The sequence below is a fragment of the Thermobia domestica genome, chromosome 3 (genome assembly GCF_964235325.1).
Source record: "Thermobia domestica chromosome 3, izTheDome1.hap1.1, whole genome shotgun sequence".
NCBI lineage: Eukaryota > Metazoa > Arthropoda > Insecta > Zygentoma > Lepismatidae > Thermobia > Thermobia domestica.
Genome location: NC_137456.1, coordinates 180,448,991 through 180,472,190, shown reverse-complemented (window position 1 = coordinate 180,472,190; position 23,200 = coordinate 180,448,991). Strand labels below are relative to the sequence as shown.

Here is a 23,200-nt window from a genome sequence, read left to right as displayed (position 1 = left end):
AGTACAATTTCGTTTCCGGTCTGTTTATAACATTACTGTATTAGAACGATACACTCATTGCCATTTGCTATTTTTGTTATGTGATATACGTAGCAGACAGTTTTCCTTACATGTCTCTAGAAAATATTTTTTGATTTCATGTGAGTTAGAATTAAGTTTTACCGGTTCATAAATGACAAGTAAGAAACGTTTAAGAGAAATACAGAACTGTTGCATTATTATTATTATTATTATTATTATTATTATTATTATTATTATTATTATTATTATTATTATTACTATTATTATTGATATTTTTGAAACATTAGAATTACGTGCTTACGACGATTCGTGTTGGGCCCCCTCCGAAAAGAAAAGCTGGATATGTGCCTGCACTGAATGATAGACGTATGAGTCAAGGTATAGACGAGCGTGCTAGGCGATCGAGTCCGGAGCATCAAAAACAGACTAAGACCACAACTTGCAGTTCTTCTTGCCGATTGATGCTGCTTTTTACCTGCTATGATATGTCGGATAATAATGTGAAATAAACGCAGGTCAAGACCATGGCGTATTGGTGTTTCATGCACCTAAACCTGTAAAACATTTGTGCCGAAAACATCTTTCACCCACTAGCTAAATTTGAGGGTATGATCGCTCATCTTGACTTATAAAGTATAGTCTTATAAAGAATATATATAGCATAATAAAAACCTTAAGACCAAATTCAATGATTTTCTATAGTTTTCTTTTTTAATAACGGGAAACTTGTTTATTTCATCACGATAAATCACGTTTGATACTAAGATGTCTGTTTCTGACTATATATATTTTTCATACTTGACTGGAGACAATTTTTTTTTCAAGAAAAGAGGATGATAAAGGAAGCTATACAACACCATAAACTGAAAGCAATCGGTATTACTAATAGTACACTAATTCTAAATAAATACATCATCAGAGGAAACAAAAAGTTATTTCCTAATTGTATTGTTTCAGTTTTATTAACATAAAAATTATACACTTTCTACAATGTTTTGTAAAGAAAAAAAATTGAACAGGACCGGATGGGATTCGATCTGGTGTCAAAACAGTATAAGAATTACTAGTCTGTCACTCTACCCACTTGACCACACAGATTTTCTTTTGTTGCCTATCTTTTTCTTAAGAAATAAAGTCTCATGGCTATAGAGCATGTCACTTCCAAACTTAAGACAACAGTTTTTCTCTTTGTTTATATATTTTCTTATAACATCTTGCTTACAGAAGCTAATTTATATTTGGCAGACAATTTACACCCTAGATTTAAGCCAATAAATGCAATATTTTACTCCAATTTCCAGTTCCTTCATTCAGCTCTTCTCCTACTAATCTTGTTATTCCCTCTGCAATCGTGCTGTGCTACTCCAAAAATTCCCTCGAAAACATTATTGCCAGTATACACAAAACCGAACATAATTTTGTTTTTTTGCTTATATTTTTATTATTTTATTATATTTATTGGAAATATCTCCTTAGATGGATTGCTTTCTATTATCTCCACTTACTAATAACTAAATTTTACCCGTAAACATATGGAAAATGAAATAATTGCGAAAAATCGTGAGTTACAGTATACGCGCAATTTTTTTTGCGCATGGGAGTACATGCTGTAGTCCTCATTGTGCAATTGTAAGGCTTGAATATCCTGGAATATATTCTCGAAATGTATACATAACCAGGAATATAAATCGGCTGGCGAAGGTCGTTTACTGCGCGTGGTTTTGTCAAAAACAAATTTGACTGAGTTTTTCCGATGTTCTTGCATTGCTGGTATCGAACTTGATTACAGTACTTCTCAAACACAAAACAAAAATCACTGAATTATAGTGCACACACTAAATGTAAGAAAAACAAATTCACTTGCTTAAACAAACTTAGTAACACAGGTAGTCGGAGCTGTACTTCCACACGCCCGCTCCGTTCAACCGTCTGTAACGAAAAACCACATTTGGCCACGGAGGCGATGGGGAAAATGTCGCTTGTATGGACATAAATCGTTGAGGTATTTCTAATTTACCTAATCAGAGTGCTCCTGTAACTGTGTATATTCGACTATAACCGTTTGAGACTAGATAAAATCCGTTCGACATGTAATTTTATAACAAAATGACGCGCGTCTATTTACTTTATTTCATGGTTCTCCCATATTCACTTTCAAATGATTTGCTACAGTTGTCATATAAATTCATACAATTATACGCACTCATCTCAAGATTTTTCACTTCATGATGTAGAAGCAGGGGTTATTCTTGACCCCGGAGCTCACTTTAGGAATAATTCGTCAGGAAAAATAATATATATCAATAACCGCATGCACATGATTGGGCATAGTCCCTTCGCGATTCTCCGTGACGAATCGAAGAAGCGCGGACCAAAATGAAGTCCTCGCTGCTACGCGGTAGTATCTTCAATACTCCAACTCTAGATATCTCTTTCGACTCGATAAAACCCTGCCGGCAGTAGCACACTAGCGGCAGTCCTTCGACGTGTCGCTATAGCGACGATTGACATTTACCGGCAAGTGGGCCACTAGGGGTTGCCGACGTTTACGGCATGGGGACGGTAAGCAATTAACTGTACAGGAACGTGAAAAAAGTTATACTTTTACAGTGTAACAATAAGTAACATAACCAACATGGCGTGAAGGTTCTAGAACACAGGTCCTTCTTCCCACTTCGTTGAATAAAGACAGAAAACAACGCGCCCTGCGAGGCTCTAACCCGCCTTCAATCGCTAACGCTTGCTCGGTAATATTATTACGAATGTGAATTAAATATTAAACTTTGGTACACAAAGGAACCAATTATTACGCTTTTAGCCAAAAACTAGGCTGATGACCGACTTCGGAATAAATGCTGTTTGTTATAGTAGATATATTAGGTTAAAGACCTGAGTCGTCGATGGCTTTCGAGAAGATAATAAATAACTACTATTCTTTTTTTAACATAGCACTTGAGTCAAGCTCTGTTTTTATAATTTCGATTCAAATAAGGATCATCAGGTGAGGAGAATTAGGTTCAAAGTATTTTATATACATATATAGACATACACTGTGATTAAAAGTATCGGGACACTCCCAAAAACATATGTTTTTCATATTAGGTGCATTGTGCTGCCACCTACTACCAGGTACTCGTTATCAGTGACCCCAGTAGTCATTAGACATTGTGAGAAAAAAGAATTGGGCGCTCCGCGGAACTCATGGACTTCGAACGTGGTCAGGTGATTGGATGTTACTTGTGTCAGAAATCTGTACGTGAGATTTCCACACTCCTAAACATCCCTAGGTTCACTGTGTCTCATGTAATAATGAAGTGGAAACGCGAAGAGACAGCACAGCACAAAAGCGTACAGGCCGACCTCATCTGTTGATTGACAGAGACCGCCGACAGTTGAAGAGGGTCGTAATAAGAAGGCATCTATCCAGACAATCACACAGGATTTCCAAACTGCATCAGGATCCACTCCAAGTACTATGATAGTTAGGCGTGAGGTGAGAAAACTTGGATGTCATCGTCGAGCGGCTGCTCATAAGCCACACATTACGCAGGTAAATGCCAAACGACGCCTCGCTTGGTGTAAAAAGCGTAAACATTGGACGATTGAACAGTGGAAAAACGTTGTGTGGAGTGACGAATCACGGTACACAATGTGGCGATCCGATGGCAGGGTGTGGGTATTGCGAATGCCCGGTGAGCGTCATCTGTCAACATGTGTAGTGCCAACAGTAAAATTCGGAGGTGGTGGTGTTACGGTGTGGTCGTGTTTTTCTTGGAGGGGGCTTGCACCCCTTGTTGTTTTGGTGGTATTCTCACAGCGCAGGCCTACATTGATGTTTTAAGCACCTTCTTGCTTCCCACTGTTGAAGGAAGACAAGGGAGCCAAACATGCACCATCCTGTGCTACGTGGCCATTATAATGTAACATATTCTTGGAGTTCAGGATAAGCAAATGTGGAACAGTGTCCGTAGAAAACAAACACGTCACCACGTGAAATTAAAAACGAAATGCTTATTTTCGCTTTGTGTTAATGCAAACCGTTGCAAAATGAGGTCCAGGTGTAAGTACGAGGGTCATTTCAAAAGTCTTTTACACAGACCATGCACAACCGTTTGAGTGGTTTGATCCAGTTCACATTTAGGTTAGTTGTGGGTCAGAGTTTGGGCTTGACGATTGGTCCTGTGTTTTCTAATTTGCGTATCTGTGTTGTGAGAAATTCAGTGGTGAACCTGACTGAGGTTGGTTACACATGATGATAAGCGTTCCTATATCGAAACTCTATGTGGAAAGAATCCAATTGAAATTTACAATGCTTTGCGGGAGGTTTGTGGAAATAGTGTAGTGGATCATAGCACTGTATTACTGTGCTCAGCTCCTTTTCGTGAATGTCGTGTAAGCACTGCAGACACCCCAAGAAGTGAAAGACCATCAACTGCAACAGACTACACCTCTGAGATTATTGTGAATGACATTTTGAGAGAGGATCGACGAAAACATGTAAGAAAATTGCATATGAGGCCAAAATGTTTGTCATTTTAGTTTACAGAATCATTACTGAGAAGCTGAAGATGAAAATGAGATGGTTTCCGCATTATCTGAGTGAAGAGCAGAAAGTACGTAGCAAAAGAATTGCAGAAAAATTGCTTCAATGTTATCAAACAGAAGGAAATCAGTTTTTACAAGAACTGTTGCAATTGATGAAACCTGGATACTAAAGTTTGAACCAGAACTGAAGTTTCAGACGTGACAATAAAACAGTTCAGACTCTTCACGCCCGAAGAAATTCCGCCGGCAAGAATCAAAGGTTTAACTCACGATGATCTTTGCGTATCATACAAATGGAGAGATGGCTACAATAGAGTGGACGTCTGTACCAGGCATATACTACAAGCGGTTTCTGCAAAAATTTTTGCGCCCGAAAATTCGTGAAAGAAATCCTGACATGCTTGCAGCTTGTGTCCTCATTCTGAACGATAATGCAAGACCGCATACTGCTTTACAAGTAAGGGTGACACTTACCAAGTATTGATGGGAAATACTTCTCTTTCCAATATAGCCCTGATTTGGTTCCATCAGACTTTGATTTGTTCCCAAATTAACCCATTTGGTGCCATAATTTTTCTAATGCATATTTTTGGTTGAGTGCTACATATTTTCTCTTACATAGGACACATATACAAAACAAAAATAGCTTTTGATTGTATGTACCGGGGTACGCCCGGTACAGCCTGTCCTATATATAGGACATTGGCCTTTTGGATTGACAATTCTAAAAAATAAGCACAATTATATCTAATTTTTACTAAGTTTTATTAAACAATGTTTGCAAGATTACATACCCGTACAATGTGTCTTAGCACCTTTACACAGCACTGTTACACTAACGATGGTAATTATCCAAGCACGGAACAGCACACAAGCCAACTTGGCATTCCTGACATGATGTTATCGGCTTTTTGGACATCCATGACATCTTCTTTGCTTTCCATTCTCATTTCGTATTGGGGTATGTTTGTTAGCTTTCCGTGCTTTTGAACACTTTCTGTACAGTCTCTGTAGCCCCGGACGAAGTCTTGTCGATGCAGACTGTGAGAGCAATGCCATTGTAACACTTCTGTGAAATTCTAGAAGATCCAAATTATTTAAGTCCAAGATCTGATAAAGGTTTCCATCCAGGAACTAAAGCAGTTTCAACAACATTCGTAAATAAGTTCCAATACCACTTCTTACCATTGATCTTGATTGAGTATAAGCTCATCAATGTGTCAAATAAATCTACGCCATTCTTGAATTTTTCATATGAAACAATACATTAAGGCACTTTGATGTTTTCTTTACACCCTTTGTTATTTCGTGTTACTGTTTCCACACAATCAACGGATTCACAATTCGTTACAACAGTCACAGCCTTATCATTCCATTTAACCATACTGACTTCTGAATTACCATCAAACCTTGTATCCACAAATCCTCTTTCCTTTTTTTATCTTAGTTCTTTTTGACGACATCAAAGAACATTTTCCGGTTCTATTTTTCCTGACTGTTTTAGTCATGAAAATGTTACTTTGTCTCAGATTGGAAGCAAGATTGTATGACGAAAAGAAGTTGTCCATATATACCGAATGGCATTCTGGGTTTTCCACGACGGACAGCAAAGATTCCACAACATAATCGGATAATCTGGTATCCCCTTGAGATCCAGGTTGGTAGGAAATTATATGCAGTGGGTAACCATTGTGTGTGGCTAACATCCATAATTTGTACCCAATTTCACCTGTTTACCCTTCATATACATTTTCAAACTATTTCTACCATAATATCGCACCATTCTCTCATAGTTAGTACATGGATAAATACCACAAACTGTTTAATAGCATCATTTATTAGATTATACAAGGGTCTGACTTTGAAGTAACCGTCAGATTTGTCTATAACGTCATTATTGTTGAAGTGAAGGAACTTTTATGTCTGAATGTGTTGCGTGACATAGTTTGCACAATTACTGGAAAATTGCAGTCAGCTGGTGTCTCCCAATACATCGACTGACGTGGAACAAAAACATAACCACTATACAACAAAATTCCTAAAAATTGCCTGATGTCATTTTCACATACGGAAAAGTCTGTATTATGTTGAGCAGCATATCGGTTTGTCTCAGTAACGATGTGTGCAATAATCTTTTCAATGAAATGTTCGAATATCTGAATTGGCGTTCGGTTTGTTAATTCTGTTTTCAAATTTTCCGTAAATAAATGTCAAATCCGGTTCAAAGTTATGTATACATAGAGTTTCCTCGCTATATTATCCGGAAATTGAAATTCCTTGAAACCAGTAGGCTAAATGGCCGATGTCCTATATATAGGACACTAAAGAAACAAGGTATTTTTATCACATTATTTTATTTTCTGAGTTTAAACAACTAATGTATCAAAAAGAATTATATTTTAAGAATATAAAACAAATGCTTACCTTCGATTTATCGGCCTTTTCCATTTTCTGTTTCGAAGACAAGAGAAACGTTCATCAACAATCGAAATTCCAGATACTTAACGATACCAGATTTCCCTCCAAAATGTACCAATCTTCCAGACACGACGAACAAAGAAAGCATGTACTTGTCTGAACATGCACAGAACCGAACAACATTCGGTTGATTAATCAGTGTTACAAACCGACGTATTTTGTCGCTGTCCTATATATAGGACATTGGCGCCAAATGGGTTAAAGAAACTCTCTGTGTAAAACGATTTGATTCGAATGACGAAGCTTTCAGTGAGGTGACCCGAGTGATCAAACGCCTTAACAATGAAGGTGCCCTATCCAGAATACAGAATGTTGAGAGGCTGTCATAAACAAGCAGGCCCGTATCCACGGGGGCAAGGGTGGGCCGGCCCCCCCTAAATTTTGGCTGGCTCCCACAAAATTTCACGGTAGGCCTCCAAATGAACTATGATATGGTGACGAAGTATATGATTGGGTCGCCCCCCCTAAATTTTGGGGCTGGTTGCGGGCCTGTAAACAAGTATGGAGATTGTTTTGAAGGTCTGTAAAAGTATTTTGTACAATAAATTATTTAATTCCATAATATCTTTCAGTGTGCAGAACTTTTCAAATGGCTGTCGTACAATATATTACAAAAGACGTTCCGAACTGTTGCTAGGACATATTGTACATAATGGTACATCTAAACACTGAATGCAAACATTAGAAACTATTGGTATCATAACAAATAACAGTCTATGTGCCATGCTAAATAACAGTATATGAGTTTAATTTCGTATTAATGTTCGCAAAATTTGCGCATCGCAAACAAACGAATATAACGAAATAAGTAATTAAAGTAGCATACCAAGTATTGCAAAAAAGCCAAACTTTACATTTCGTTAACCTAATCCACGGGAGAATGAAGCAGCATGAAACATTTTAAGACATTCATTAATTACGACCCAGCTGCTGCGTATGTAAAGGAAAACTTGAACCTGTGATTTTTGTGATATTAATGAACAATTCACGTTTGGTGAAGTATCATAGAAGGAGTTTACCAAATTTATACTCTGCTAAGCTGACCAAAGCCAACCTACCCATTCTAACTCATATTTTATGTTCAAGGACAAAAAGAAAAAAAAACGCCGAAGTAAAATATACTGAACCACATCAGCACTATATTACAGAAGTTAAACATATCACGCATTGCTGTGCGTGAGCCTCTATATAGTACATTACGTCAGTCTTACTACTTGCATTTTAGTCAATTTATTTACATTTGAATTTATAATAAATATGGTGCTGGTCTACTTTCGGCGCACCAAATTATGAAAGATTTACAGGTAAAATTCCGTACTTCTCATGAAAAGACATATTTATAAGGAACAAATTTCTGCAGAGCGATGGAATTAAATACAAAGTAATACACAGCTATATTTTATGTTTACAAGTGTAGGTTATTAGTGTAAAATCCTTACGAGTACTTTACTACGGATAAAATAAATGAGTGCATATAAATGATGGTTGTATTAGAAACTATTTTCCACTGGAGCTGTATTTCTGGACAGTTTACAGAAGTTGTATTTTATGTTTACATGTGGAACGCTACAAGTGTGAAACCCTGACAAGTATTATTGAAACTCATATTTGCCAAAATCCATTCGTTTTCACTATCCTCATTTTCGCATATACCAACCTTCGCTGACGCACCTGCTTCCTTCGGACGCAACCTCTCGCTAGAGCTCGGGCCCCAAGCTTTGCCCTGCCGTGACTCGGTTAGATAGCATTCGTGCTTTTTAGTGGCCTACTAACACAGGTTTTCTTCTTTTTGCATTGCAGTTTTTATGCATACATCCGGACGCCGTATTAACACGCAAATCCTACAAGCATTTTAATTTTTCTACAATTGATTATGATAGTCCCCTTGAAACTTAACTATGCCATTTGAGATGTTTTCATGTCGGCCAGCGCAAATCATTTAGTAAATAATAAGGAATTTGTGAAAGAATTGTAATTTTGGAACAATTATTTTGAGTGGTGCGGCAAAAGTGAACCTGAACGAGAAATATTCTTAAAAGTGTTTAAAACATTATGTCGAGCTTCACATCAAAGGTAGTAGAGCGTTTCAAACTTATTCGATGAATTGTAACTATAATTCAATAAAAGAGCTGACAAATACAGAAGATAACGTGCAGTTTGACAAGCTGGCGGCAAAATAGAAATTTAAAAAGTACACCAATTTTATGGTAGAGGAAAGTTGCTATATATGGGGAGGTTGCCTAATATGGGGAGGTGGGATTTCTCATAAACGAGGGAATTTTGTGGAAGAGAAATTGCGTGAACGGTAAATTAATGTCACGAACTGGCAACACGGCCTAAGATAGGTGGCGTCGCAACTAGTTTCTTTGTCTCAGTCGAATGGAAGTGATTGGTGTGCAAGAGAAAATTTGCACCGTCTCGGAAGTAACGTCTGTGTGTCGCTGTAAAGGTAAGAAATATTCAATTACACTATCTTACGCGCTTAAGTAGAAAACGAAGCTCATAGTAAATAGTGTATATCGTGTTTTCTAGATTTACTAATTGTTGATATATGCGTGAGGAAAATGTCAACGAAAGTTGCCTATTATGGGGTGGTGAGAAGTTCCTAATATGGGGCTCCCCATATTACGAACCCTTAATTTATTCTGGAAATTGAGGATAGACCTACTTTTCTGTCTGTTTTAGATGCTGAAAAGGAAACAATGGCAGCAAGAGAATATGAACGCAGCTGTTTCCTCTGTGATGAAGAAGGAAATGGGAAGTTTCAAGGCTTCCCGTATTTATAACGTACCACAAACAACGTTAGAAAGATATGTAACCCAAGCCATTGAATCAGGCCAGGATACTGCACCGAGGGTAACCAAATTAGGTAGGAAGCACGTTCTTCCGTTACATATTGAAGAAGACCTTGTGAATCATTGCATTAGTATGGAAAAACAGTTATTTGGCTTGGCACCAATTGGTTTAGCGTACCAATTGGCAGTCAGAAATGAAATTCCGAATCCTTTTTCCCGGACAGAGAAGATGGCAGGTAAAAAATGGTTGAAACAATTTCTTAAACGTCACCCTTAGCTATCGATTAGAACGCCACAGGGTCTCACGTTCTAGAGCTATATCATTTACTCCTGAAGCAGTAGATAAATTTTTTGACTTATTTGAACCAGCTATGGATAAAATCAAGCATTCTCCATCAAGATTGTTTAATTGCGATGAAACTGGCATTTCTGTTGTGCAAAGTAAACATACCAAAGTCATTGCTCATAAAGGAAAACGCCAGATTTCTGCTCTCCAGTCGGCTGAAAGAGGTACTCTTATCACAGTAGTGACATGCATGAGCCCTACAGGAAATTACGTTCCACCGCTACTCGTATTCCCACGCAAGAATATGAAAATTGAACTGATGAATGGAACCCCACCTGGTTCTATTTATGCATGTCACCAATCTGGTTGGATACAAAGTGATATATTTACAGAGTGGTTCCGACATTTTATAAACTATGTCAACGCTACAGAAGAAGATCCAGTGGTTCTGGTTTGAGATGGCCATTTCTCGCATGTACGGAACTTAGATGTCATAAATCTAGGACGCGAGAACTATGTTACCATTATATCACTACCGCCCATAAGATGCGGCCTTTGGATCTAACATTTATGGGACCATTAAAGTGCTATTACAGGCAGGAAATAGAACGCTGGTTGCGAATTAATCCAGGACGTGTTGTGACTATATATAAGGTTGGCGAATTATTTGGAAATGCGTACATGAGAGCAGCAACAGCCGAAAATGCAGCCAGTGGTTTCAAAAGAGCAGGCCTATTTCCGACTAATAGACATATCTTCAGAACTCATGACTTCCTCCGATATGAAACACCAAGTTATAGTTGTAGGTCCGTAGCTGTTACGATAACGTCCCGACGAAGATAACAAAGAAGAAGCCGAGTGTTTCTATTGCAATGGACTATTTTCCGAAGATCGTGAAGGTGAAGAGTGGATTCAATGTGCAGTGTGTTCACGGTGGGATCATGTTCTCTGTGCTGGCATCGATGATGACATTTTCGTCTGTGAAAGATGTTGCTCTAAATAAAATTATGGTTTGTCGAGTTTTAATTTCAGTGCAAAGCAGTGTTTCTTTTTTCTCGTAGATTTACAATTAAATATATACATGAAAAGAAGATGACTTTTTCGTGTGTGGATTTACAATTTGAGTGAAAAAGTATCAGGCTTTTAAGTTTTTCTAGATTTCCAACTTCAGTAAACAGGAAGAGAGACATTTTTTATGTTTCGTCTATCATTTAATTGACAACGAGAAATGGGAAAAGACTTCTTTTTTATAAAAACTATTTTCAAACAACAATTTATTATAAATGCATTTGTTTCTTTAAATAGTTCCAAGATATTGTGTTCTGCATCTGAAATTCTTTTTCTTCACAGTTATGTAGGCTTAATGATTTGTATTAACGTTTTGTATTAGACCTAATGTTTTTCCAGATTTAGAACAATGTAGATCTATTTTATTTTTGATCAACAATAACGTCAATACAATCATATTGTATCTTCTTATTTCATTTTCCCGTATTTATCACAATAGTTTCTCAGAAAGGTTGTGTGTCCTTGCTTTATGCAAGTAATATTGATGTAAGCATCTATATGTCATAGCTCCATATTAGGAACCCCAGCATCCCCATATTGGGAACCCCGGTAGCCTAATATGGGGAACAGCAATACTGATTGTTTTTATTTTTTTATTTTGTGACTATTGTTTTTTCTCACATTTTCATGTGTAGAATAGACGAACAAGGTTTCTGTACAGTATTACCGGAAGTTACACATATTTCCTACAAATCATGTTTAAGCAGGAAGCCTTATTTAAAAAAAACCTCACCATAATTGGCAACTTTCCTCTACATATAATTATGTATTTACAGAAAAATGCCTATTTCATTGGCGAATATAGGCTACAACTCATACAGCTAACTTTTGCAGAGATTTATAATATGTTAGCAAAATGATAATAATTAAAAAAAATACTCAGGGCCAATGACTAAAATTTTAAGTTCCTAGGTGAGAGTTCATCTGTACAAAGAAATTTGTTCGTGACCTGATGGGTAATGCGAGAGATTGGGGAACTATTCCGATATGGATTGCGTCAACGCAAAGCAATATTTACCATTTTGTTAGTGATCCTCCGTATAGCAGTTATGATGACTTCTTACATTTGTTGTATGTACAATTTCTTGAACATTGCTTGCGAATGATCCTCTTAGATGTATGTTAGCAAACGAAGAAAGTGGGTAATTATCTTGGTTACACCAATCAGCTACAACGCAGCCAAAGAAATTGTGCTTGGAAACCATCCTTTCTATTACTTCAATTGCAACAAACTGTTACTTATTTCACTCATTCGTGTTTAAAAAAGAAATGGTAACAAGTCGGTAATATTTACAGATAATATTGAATTGTTTCGATATTACTCCCCTAAAATTGCACACAGGGGGGGGGATCCAGGAGGCGATCGCCCCCCTCCCGGAAGAGGGAGCTTTCTTGTTATATATATATAAATAAAACCCATCCCAAAGTTTGGAACCCTTAAAAGTAGCAGTATGACACCCCCCAGAATTCGGTCCTGGATCCACCCCTGGTTGCACGAGATTAAGTATATTCAGCGCACGAAATAGATATTAGGTAACTCTCGTAAACGTATTTCTACCATCTTGTTGAAATGTGAATTCGTATGACTAACTCAAGAAAAATTTATATCCACATTACGTTTAATTAGTCCCTTCAAGAACTCGAATGGGTTTCATTTCATTGTATGTCCATTCATTAATGTTTTATTTCGTTTTAATCATTTCTTCACGATTTCTCCAACGCTGAGGGAAAAAAGGGAATTCTGAAACAGCGTTACCATCTTGTACAGCACAAAATTATCAGGTTTTACAAAGTTACGAATATCTCGGTAAGTACTTGACTTATCGATCTCAAATAAACGTGACAATGCTCCTTATGACATACTGATTTGTTCTATAAATTTTAAATCATACTGTACTAGGGTCCTTTTCCATGTTATTGCACTATTTCCAAACTCAACTTTTCTCTCTTCTGTTCTGGCAACACTTTAACTAATCCTTCTAAACTTGAAGTCATTTTAAAGAGTTCTTCCCAGTGTTTAATTTAATGTGCACAAATAGTTACTACTTCATACCTTGTGTGTTAGCGTTTAAATTTGACACATGTTTAACATTATTTCTCAAAAAGTATGCAGGAGCTCCTCCGTGGCTAAGCGGTTAGCGTATGCGCCTTTGGCGTGGGAGACCCGGGTTCGACTCCCGGTGGGAGCTCATGTGGTTCGGATTCCACGTTAATCAGTAGGTCCACGTCTTATATAGCCTCGCTGCTGAAAGGGACGCTAAACTAAAATCAACTCAACTCAAAAAGTATGCAACACTGATCTGCGAGTGTAATCCCTTTCGTCTTTGTTTTCATTGCTGATTCGAATTATGAAATTAAATTTAGGTCATTCCATTTAAAGAATTATAACTTTATACTGGGTTGGCGGGTTAAGTTTAGAGTTACCCCTCCGCTTTTTATAAAAAAATCAGGAAAATTTACAGGAGAAATGAGGTAAGCAATGATAATTTGAAGTTTTTATTTGATGTTTAGGAATGCAAGTTCGGCAGGAGAGTTATGTTTAATACGAGAAAAGATATGTGGAAGTTAGTACTATTTGCCGGATGCGGAAGCATTGCGGAAGGTTTCAGCAGCATGGTAGTTGTAAAATATGGCGAATATGGCGAACAGGTGTAACGGATGTGCAGAAATAATGAAGAAAACCTTTTACATTTTTGTGAAACACACGGAGTACTGAAATTAATTGAAATCTAACAATGTTTAATACTTTAAGCACTGTTTTTTGTATGTTGCAAAGTCCAAGGGCAACTTCAGACTGGAGGGGCAACTCTAAACTTAAGCCGGGTTGGCAACACTGTTCACCTAGTGATGTTACCCAATATACGGATAGATGTCCCGCTTCTTGTAGTTTATTTGTGCAAAGTTTCGCTTCTCTCTCTCTCTCTCTTTGGTTCCTCTGTTATAAAGGTGGGACATTATAAATGGTACATCCGGTATATACATATATATATGTTCCCGACACGAATGTTATACTAATTAATTGGAAATAAAACAAGGCATCAAACGTTTTTCTGCGTTAGTTATAATAGAAGTTGAGACACACCTACGTAAGTGAGCAAAAACCTCAAATCAAGAATGTAAGAATTAAGTCAAAAGGAGTATACTAAAACGCCTTTAGAATTTCATCAATCGATTTCTGTGTCATTCGAAATTAAATTTTTAAACAAGACTTTTAATGATTGTCACTAGAAATCTCGCAAGAGAAATAATATTTGGCAAACCTTGGGTAAGTTCCTTAGCATCATGTATTACATCCTGTAATGATCTGAATTTCATGGGATTAAAACTAGGACACATTATTTTACTTATTCGCAAAATGCACCTAGAAACTTCTCTATTTGTTCCTTTTGAATATCAACCAGAATCGTTTTCTCTTTCTTTTAACTTCAATTAAAGTTTATCATCTTCAGATGCAAACCGAGTTTCTGTTACCTATATTACTATAGTTTGATAGATAGTGATTTTAATGTAAACACTTATGAAAATGACGTATCATAATGAAAGATTCGAATTCGTCTTGACATTTGCGGGAATCTCCCAATTGTTCGTTTCGACTTCTTGTGAGGTATTTTCTCCAAGTGCGGATCCTAAATCCATGTCGCCAGCGGCGTAGCGAGCATTACAAGATTGGGGGGGGGGGGATGAAACTTGAAATTGCCAAGTCTTGATTTTAAAAATGCCAAGTCTTGATTATATATATATATATATATATATATCAAGTGTTTCGAAAATCTTAGTCTCACTTTTACCTGCGGAAAACTTCACAGCAACCTTATTTTCATATTCGCCCCATTCCTTGCCCCATCTGAGTGACGGACGAACAGCCCCCGGTTTCGAGTAAAGTTTCACACCTCAACTCAGAATCACTATCATCTCCCACGATGTACAACTGTTAATTTGACAACTTATGGCTAGTTTTGATAGTCTGCGCCAGTCAGTCCTCACCAGAAATGCGGAGAGTTTTTTTCTCTTCTGTCCTCCAGTCTCCTCCCACTTCGATTTCATAATTTCGCACTCTGATGAAAATTATTAAATACCAGCAAGAAAAATACTAATATATAACCTCCCTTTTAGGCGCCCCTCCAACCACAAGCCCGGGGCACGTGCCCCGCTTGCTTCCCCATGAGCTACGTAAGTAACATACAATGATTACGTAATGCTTTGACTTATAAATACTATAAAGAAAGGAAGAATTGCAATTTTTGTTTTACTTTCCGAAAGAACCAACTACGTGATTAAAAATGAAGTAGGAAAGGCAACACATTTGTATGAAAATGAAGTGAAACACACACCGGTCTATGCTTTCACCCAGCAGACGTATTGTTTGGCCCCCCAAAATGTGACTTTTGGAATCATGCACTTAGGTTCATAGCGGAAGAGACAGAACGACTTGACTCATGAATTGTAGCTTTCGTCCATCGAACAACATTTCCAGAAACCTACTGTGTTCCCCTGTGCCGTGGCATGGAAAATCAGCAGCCGGGGCGAGAGTATGACGGCGTCCTCGTACATATGAGTTAGGGGACAGATCATCCGCGAAGCGCCACCATGGTTGGCGCGAAGCGTAAGAAAATTTTCAAAAATAAACCCTGCTTTTCCTTGATTTTGAACACCTTTTATTACTTTTTTCCTTCCATTTTATATATGTGTACATATATTTTCCTAACATGAGTAACATTATAGGACCATTTCCTAAAGCAGAAAGAGGATTTAAGTACATACTAGTTGTATTCCAAATAATTTTTCCTGTCTCTCTTTTTCTTTCATTCTCTTTTTTCATTTTTTTCCCCAATTTTGCGCCCCCTTTCTTCGGAGCCCGGAGCTATCACCCCCGTTATGCAAGGCACTGATGATATCATTCCCAAAACACACTTTTGTTCAGTTCTCCCTACTCGAAAAGCCCTGTAAATAGAAAGTCTTACTGCAAAACAGAACTGAAATACGCTATCCTTGTCCTCTATATTAATATGATCACCTTTTGTTTCAAAGCGAAAGGTTTATTCACACACAAAGCATACACGGTTACACAATACAAAGTATATTCACTCTGGTATAAAAATCTACTTCCCTTTGACACTTTACTATTAGAAAAAAACTCTTAAATTTGTCAAATTCACATACTATACATAGTAAAAGGTTTATACTAATAAACCTGCCATGTTTTCTTCATGGGAATACGGGATCTTAGATCCCCTTTCCCCCCAAAAACTTTCCAACAAAATCCAATAAACTGTACCTCTGGTTATGAATAACAGTATAATAGGCCGCGGTGGCTCAGTGGTATAGCGTTCATTTCTGGTGCATGGGATCCTTGGTTCGATCTCAGCTCACTTCCAGTGAGCTTTGTAGTGGAAAAACACCGTGTGCGTCTCGGGGTTCTCCCGTTTCCTCCCACTTTCTTCATTCCACCATTTCATTCATTTCTCATCATCACCATCTCCTTTAGCCTAGCCAACATTTATTTTTTTCAACAATATAATAGGCGGAAGTTTCCTAAGCTGCAGCTACTTTTCTCTCGTCGTTCCCTGCAATTAACTTGACGGACTGAAGATGTTTACAATCCAACTACAATAAAAAAAATGCCTTAAAAACTTAAGATAATGTCTTATATAAATGCTTTACAGAAAAACAATATGCAAACGGTTCAAATCAGTCATACAATCTACATTCAATATTCTTCGCGTGTTTAGCAATATTTATTTACATGGTAGTATTTGCCAAAATTACGTTTGTCAGTTTAATCTGATGAAAAGTTGATTTTTCTCCTTGTGTCGTGTATAATTATCAGGACCAGATTTACATATTTCTAAGCCCTGGACCAAGCACAATTCTGTGCCCATAACATCTCAAAAATATTATAATTCTTGTTACTTTATTTAATGTCTCTATGAAGAAAAAGTCACTCATCTTTCCTGTGCTTGTACATGTAGAAACACTCAAAGCCATCTTACTTTTTTTTTCTTTTTTTTATGTTGGAGAGTATCCGAGTTTCCACCAGGTACAATGGAAAAAGCATTGTTGCAAATTTCGCTCGCTATCAAGTCGGACAGGGTATTGTGATAACTTGATCAAAACTGTTACATGCTACACTTTATCGTTCATTCACATTATCCCAGCCACTTCATTACTTTTCGAATAAGCTTATATTGATAGGAGAAATGGGATGGAATTAAAATATGGGACATTTGCCTGTCCTGACTAAATTTATTGGGACGCGGTATTCTCGGGCCCAAAATCGGGACTGTCCCGTTTTATACGGGACGAACAGTAGGCTTAATACTAACCAGTCACTGCCTTGTTCTTGTTTTATTAATATCAATTCTTTCAGTCACTACCTGTTGCCTTGTATACGCTCTTGTATCAAATGCTTTTGCGTAAATTCTCTACTTGCCACCGAAACGCCTTTTCTGTCTGTCTTTGCATGCCAACTCCATTCTGCTTTTGTCAGTGGTACAATTTCCGATTTTCATTAAAGATTCTTCAAAATGTTTACGAATATCAAATGAAGAAAAGTGAAGTGTAATCACTTGCAACAAGTAAAGAAGCTTTAAACGAATAAATCAATTTATTTCAAGATAGGTAACTACACAAAATTTATGCCAAGTCTATAAAAGAACTGATAATGTTTTACAGCAACTGGCTACCTAAGAAAATGTTAAACCGAATAAGTCAATTGAACAAAACGGCATTCTTCAAATTGCCAACTATGTATTTTAATTTGCCAACTTGTCAAGCAATTGGTAACTTTGGGGGGGGAGGCTCCCCCCCTTTACCCCCCCTTAACGACGCCCCTGCATGTCGCTTTTATCCTTTGTTAGTAGCGATGTGCCTGTTTATTATGCTGACCACGTTTTTAGATCGATGGATTTATTATAATTTTAATGTTTAGATTTTTCAAAATATAACTTTCCTGACGTTTTCCGTGTTGGATATGTTTCTTTCACTATCTTGTACACTGATTTTCTCTGTCGAAAAGTTACCTATTGTGTTCAATATGAGTTGTTAACTATTAATATAACTTCTAGACAACTAAACTATCCTCTGTATAAATGTCAGAAGTCTTATAAAATGGCTATGTTCATTCGTCTTTTAACAGGTATCAGAGCAAAAGGAATAAGAGAAATTGGGATTTTTTTTGCATCGATTCAGTGTGCCAAGAAGAGGATCAATCTTTTCCGTTAACCTCCTATTCAAACCGGAAGTGGTTCGAATGAGTCATTTATGCTTTCAACATTTATTCCCACAAAACAAAAATGGTAACAGATAGCGAGAAGCTGTTTTTAACAAATAATTAGGTCTAGAGAGAACACATCATCATAACTCGTAACACTACCAAAACCGGAGGTGGCTGATATTTACTGCTATTTTTGGAATGAATATTGATTTCCGTAGAGTAAAAACGGTAAGATATATCGAGATGCGGTTTATGCAATCGATTCACCGTCTCAAGAATAAATTTCACCTCCTCCGCCAACACTCTAATAAGCCAGAAATGGTTCAAATTAACAATTTCCGGTTTCGCCATTTAAATGGTAATAGCGACAAACGGAACCCGCAACACTCTATCGAAACAATCAACTCATCGCCAAATTTCAACGGACACTATATCCACTAGAAGAATCTTATGATCATGACAAATCCAATACATTTGCCGAACCCTTTCAAACTATCTTCACTCCCCTATCTGGAGGACACACTCCACCACATTTAACTACAGCTATCGATAGGCGACCTGATCCCAACTTAGCACATTTATAACCTATTCATAAATTATGTTCTGAAATTGAATCATCTACTTGCAGTACCCATCCAACCTCCAGACATCAGGGTTACACTTCTCAATAAATGAAATTCTGCTCCAGGCTTTGACGATTTTACCTATATTCTGATTAAGAATGATGCTCCTGTAGTCTTCATCATATTGAAATTCATTTATACATTCATACTCCGAAAAGGCTTCTTCACCATTACTTAGAAGTACTCAAAAGTCCCTAAGCCTAATAAACCACCTTCTGGCGTTACCTCTTATCGACCGCTACAACTGACATCCACTCTACAATAAGCAAAATCTTCGAACGCATATTAGTTCGTCGTCTCCACGACCATTTGCAGACTCTCGCCTCACTTCCATTGTGCCAAGCTGGGTTTTGCCTCAACTTTAACATTCCAGATCCCCTGTTACATCTCAGCACTTCTATATACAATTAATTCAACCGAGGCAATCCATCCTGTCTGGTCACGTTCGATCTTGAAAAGGCGTTCGATAAAGTTTGGTACCAGGGTCTTATATGCAAGTTATACTCCTTCTAACTTCCTCCTCTTACATCAGTTATGCATTCCTTTCCCACACCTCGACTCAACTACATAGTGTGGTATGTTAGCGTAAGTATCCTGCATTTCCGGTTACCAGCATGAAAGTTCGCCATTTTGTTACATGTCCAATCAAGGTTGGAAAATTACCGGGAGACAGTTCGTAGAATCATTATGGTCGACACTGGATGCCATATTGGAAAATGGCTAACTTCTAGCAACTTAATCTAAATATTTACATGCAAGCTTTAGAAAACTTTTCTTCTTTTCCAGTCTGCTGCCACACAGAACAAGAAACAGTTAATAGCAAAAATTTTCCGATTCTAGTCATTTAACCCTTTGGAGACCGATAGAACAGATCTGTACCATAGCGTCGACCTTTGGAATTTGCCTTATAAGTCTCTAGTTAAGCTTTTCACATCGGGTTTTTTGCATTTATTCAAGCGTGAAAGCATCAAAGAACGTGTTTCATGGGCATTTTCCAGTCATTCGTGCGATGCCTATGGAAGAAAAAATTGGGTAAATTTTCGAGTTTTTTGGGTAATTTTTTGACACTTCCTATTTATTCTAGGATTATGATTCGTACCTCGTTGTGTTCGTAATGAAGCACTGTTTTCAACTGTACTATTAAAATTTCCCTTATTGTGTATCAGAAGTGAGAAAATCTCGTCCAAATTGAAAAAATGAGATTTTTCAGGGAAAAATTCCCTTTTTCGGGATTTCACCCCTCAGGGACACGATGGAGACATGTACTGTCCCCTTCAGAGGAGAATACAAGTGCGGGGTGAGGAAGTGGGGAGCAGAGGGTATAGTTGTTGCCCTCTGAAAAGTTTTACGATAGTTTATTATTCTCCAAAAGCAAAGTTTTTTTTTTTCAGAGTTGCCAGGTATATGGTGAATGCCATGTTTGTGTAGAAATCCAAAGAAATGTTCCCTTCTGATCATTTGGAGGGAGGAGATGCTGTAAATCAAGCTTCAGTGACACCTGACACATGGCTAGCCAGCAGTTAAAGAGCAGAGAAATTCCGTCTTCCTGTTAGTCTTTAAAATGAAGGAGAAAAAATATCCCTCTCCCTGTACTTCAATTATTGAGAGTAAATATGCTACTCATTTCGCTAGTTTAATTTATTAGAGTACAGGGAGAGTCTGGAGAGATTGTTTGAAAAAATAAATACAAATTATTTGACACTTTTTTCAGTCTTGATACTTCCATGGTCAGAAAATAAAATTATAAATCAATTTACCTCGCATCACCATTGAATTTATAGTTCTTGCAGCTAGCATTCATTATCGACTCGAACAACTTTATTATTATTATTATTATTATTATTATTATTATTATTATTATTATTATTATTATTATTATTATTATTATCTCATATTTTGGTTTAAAGTAGTTTTAAACTTAAAAACTTGACAGGATCTGTGATTACTGTCCTTCTTGGTGATTACCCGTTTGTTAATTTCGTAACTTTCTTCCTGAGGAAGAATATCATCATGGTTTATTACCTAAAGGAATTAGCTGTTATTCTTACAGTTCCCAAAACTTTCTTACAGCACTTACGAACATTAATGATGGAAATGCAAATCGGGATAATTTATACAAAACTGAAGGGTAGTTACTGGGATACATATAGTATGCAGTTGAAACATGAATGCAAATGTTTGCTTTTGATTGGTCAAAACAGGAAATTGTCAAGAAATGTTTATCTTGTCGGTGTAACAGCTGCCTACAGTTTTTAAAGGAAGTTTTTCCAAACATTTTTTTTTTAAATAGTTTTAGTTTTGTTAACAAAATTTCAATAACTAATTGTCAATGGTTACTCAAAATATAACTTCCTTTCTTTTTTAGTATCATATCGAGATACTTGTAATTACGGTTATGAAACAACTATCCAACAACTTACCAACGTGAGCGATTTGATCCAAAATTATCCATTTCAGTTGCAGTTATGTTTGGCTAATAAGGGCAAATTTAGGAGCACTTGATCAGATTTGACTCGGAATCTGAACAAATTTCACACTGATTAAAATTATATACATATTAATAAAAATACTTAGCAGGCATACAAACAAGCAGTAGAATTTAGTAATAAACGGAATGAGACATTCTGAAAGATTAGTGAAAAACAGAAATTAAAAAAACTCGAGCAGAAACAGAAAGGTAACAATCAAATGATATTTCTGTTCCTATTCTAAATATATGCCCTTTAACGTACAAACTATATATTTACTAACATTCGGATATAAGAAATAAATTACAAATTAAGAGTAGGCCTACTTTTTAAAAATGCTCACTTTTTAAAGGATGAACAAAGAAGGATTGAGAATGGAATACAATGCAAGCAATTACATACATTATAACCACTCCACCCGCAGCAATAAAAAATCTTTCTTTAATTTCAGCCATCATATCTTAAATATATGCCTCTTTATCTTATATATAAAAGAGAACGCACAAATCCTTTGTTACCTCATCACGCTAATACGGCTGAACCAATTTCTTTTATTTTTGGGGGGTTATTAGGATTTGGACCCTAGATGGTTTTTATCATATCACTTTAATTTTTAATTACCAGTGTCTTGAGATAATTGACCATTCAAGTGTCCATAACGTACAAATCCTTTGTTAGTTCATCATAGGTAAAAATAAACGTATTTATATGCAACCCGCATGACCGTGTCACTCGGCGGGTTAACATAAATGACAGGCGATATAATGTTAACATTTACTGCAATCTACTATGGTTTTTATCATATCACTTGAAAGCGAAAACTTCCGGGGTGACCGCAGCGAAGCGGGGCGGGTTAACATAAATGACAGGCGATATAATGTTAACATTTACTGCAATCTTCTATGGTTTTTATCATATCACTTGAAAGCGAAAAAGTAAAAATTATCTAAGTAACAAAGTTTATTGCGTTCCGGGGTGACCGCAGCGAAGCGGGGTGAACGCTGCTAGTCTTAAATATAATATACACTACTTTTTTCGATTATGGAGTGGTGCTTTGTTGATGATTAACGAAAAGTAATTAGAAAACTTTTTCGAGTTAATCTTTTTAGGTTATGTTGTTTCAGTTTGCGGTTCACATAAAACCAAACAGTTCTTCAACTCTAGACTAAATCATAACTAAAGGGAAAGGCCAGGCCGGTAGCCAGACCAAAAATGTAGGGTGGGGGGGGCGTTAGAAATTACGGAGGCCCGATCCAACCATATTATAATCATCTACATATTATAGTTCATTCGCAAACCTATCGTGAACATTTTAGGGGGCCGGCCCCCCTAGACCCCCTTGGATAAGTATAAAATAACTAAGAAGAACTTACGATAGAGCAAAACCCGTGCAACGATCTGACGGACAGCTATGTCTAATAAGTGCAATAAAAAGAGTTCTCTAAAGAACTTTCTTACCACACGACCGGGATCAAGACATACTTTTTTGGGGGGTTTCTTAGAAAATGTTTTGCATTTATTTATTTCAATTGCGTCATAATGCTTTCATGGATAATAGATTTAGCTGAGGACATTATTATTAATTAATATTCTTATGTATAAGTTCATATGTAGAAAGGTGAGAAAACTTGCGATTGTTGGATAACATCAAAATGCCACTAGACTAGACTTCACATTGTTTCCTTTGTTGGCATCTTGCATGT

At 36.9% G+C, this 23,200-nt stretch overlaps 1 protein-coding gene across 1 annotated transcript in view; it reads right to left on the bottom strand.

Moving 5' to 3' along the window:
- LOC145680895 (methyl farnesoate epoxidase-like) overlaps positions 1 to 14,600 on the bottom strand; it is a 186,629-nt gene extending 172,029 nt beyond the window's left edge. Inside the window, exon 1 of the mRNA XM_081752053.1 lies at positions 14,454 to 14,600. Coding sequence (XP_081608179.1) covers positions 14,454 to 14,529 — 76 coding nt within the window. The 5' untranslated portion in view covers positions 14,530 to 14,600. The remainder of the gene's footprint in view (positions 1 to 14,453) is intronic.
- Positions 14,601 to 23,200: the final 8,600 nt, after the last annotated feature.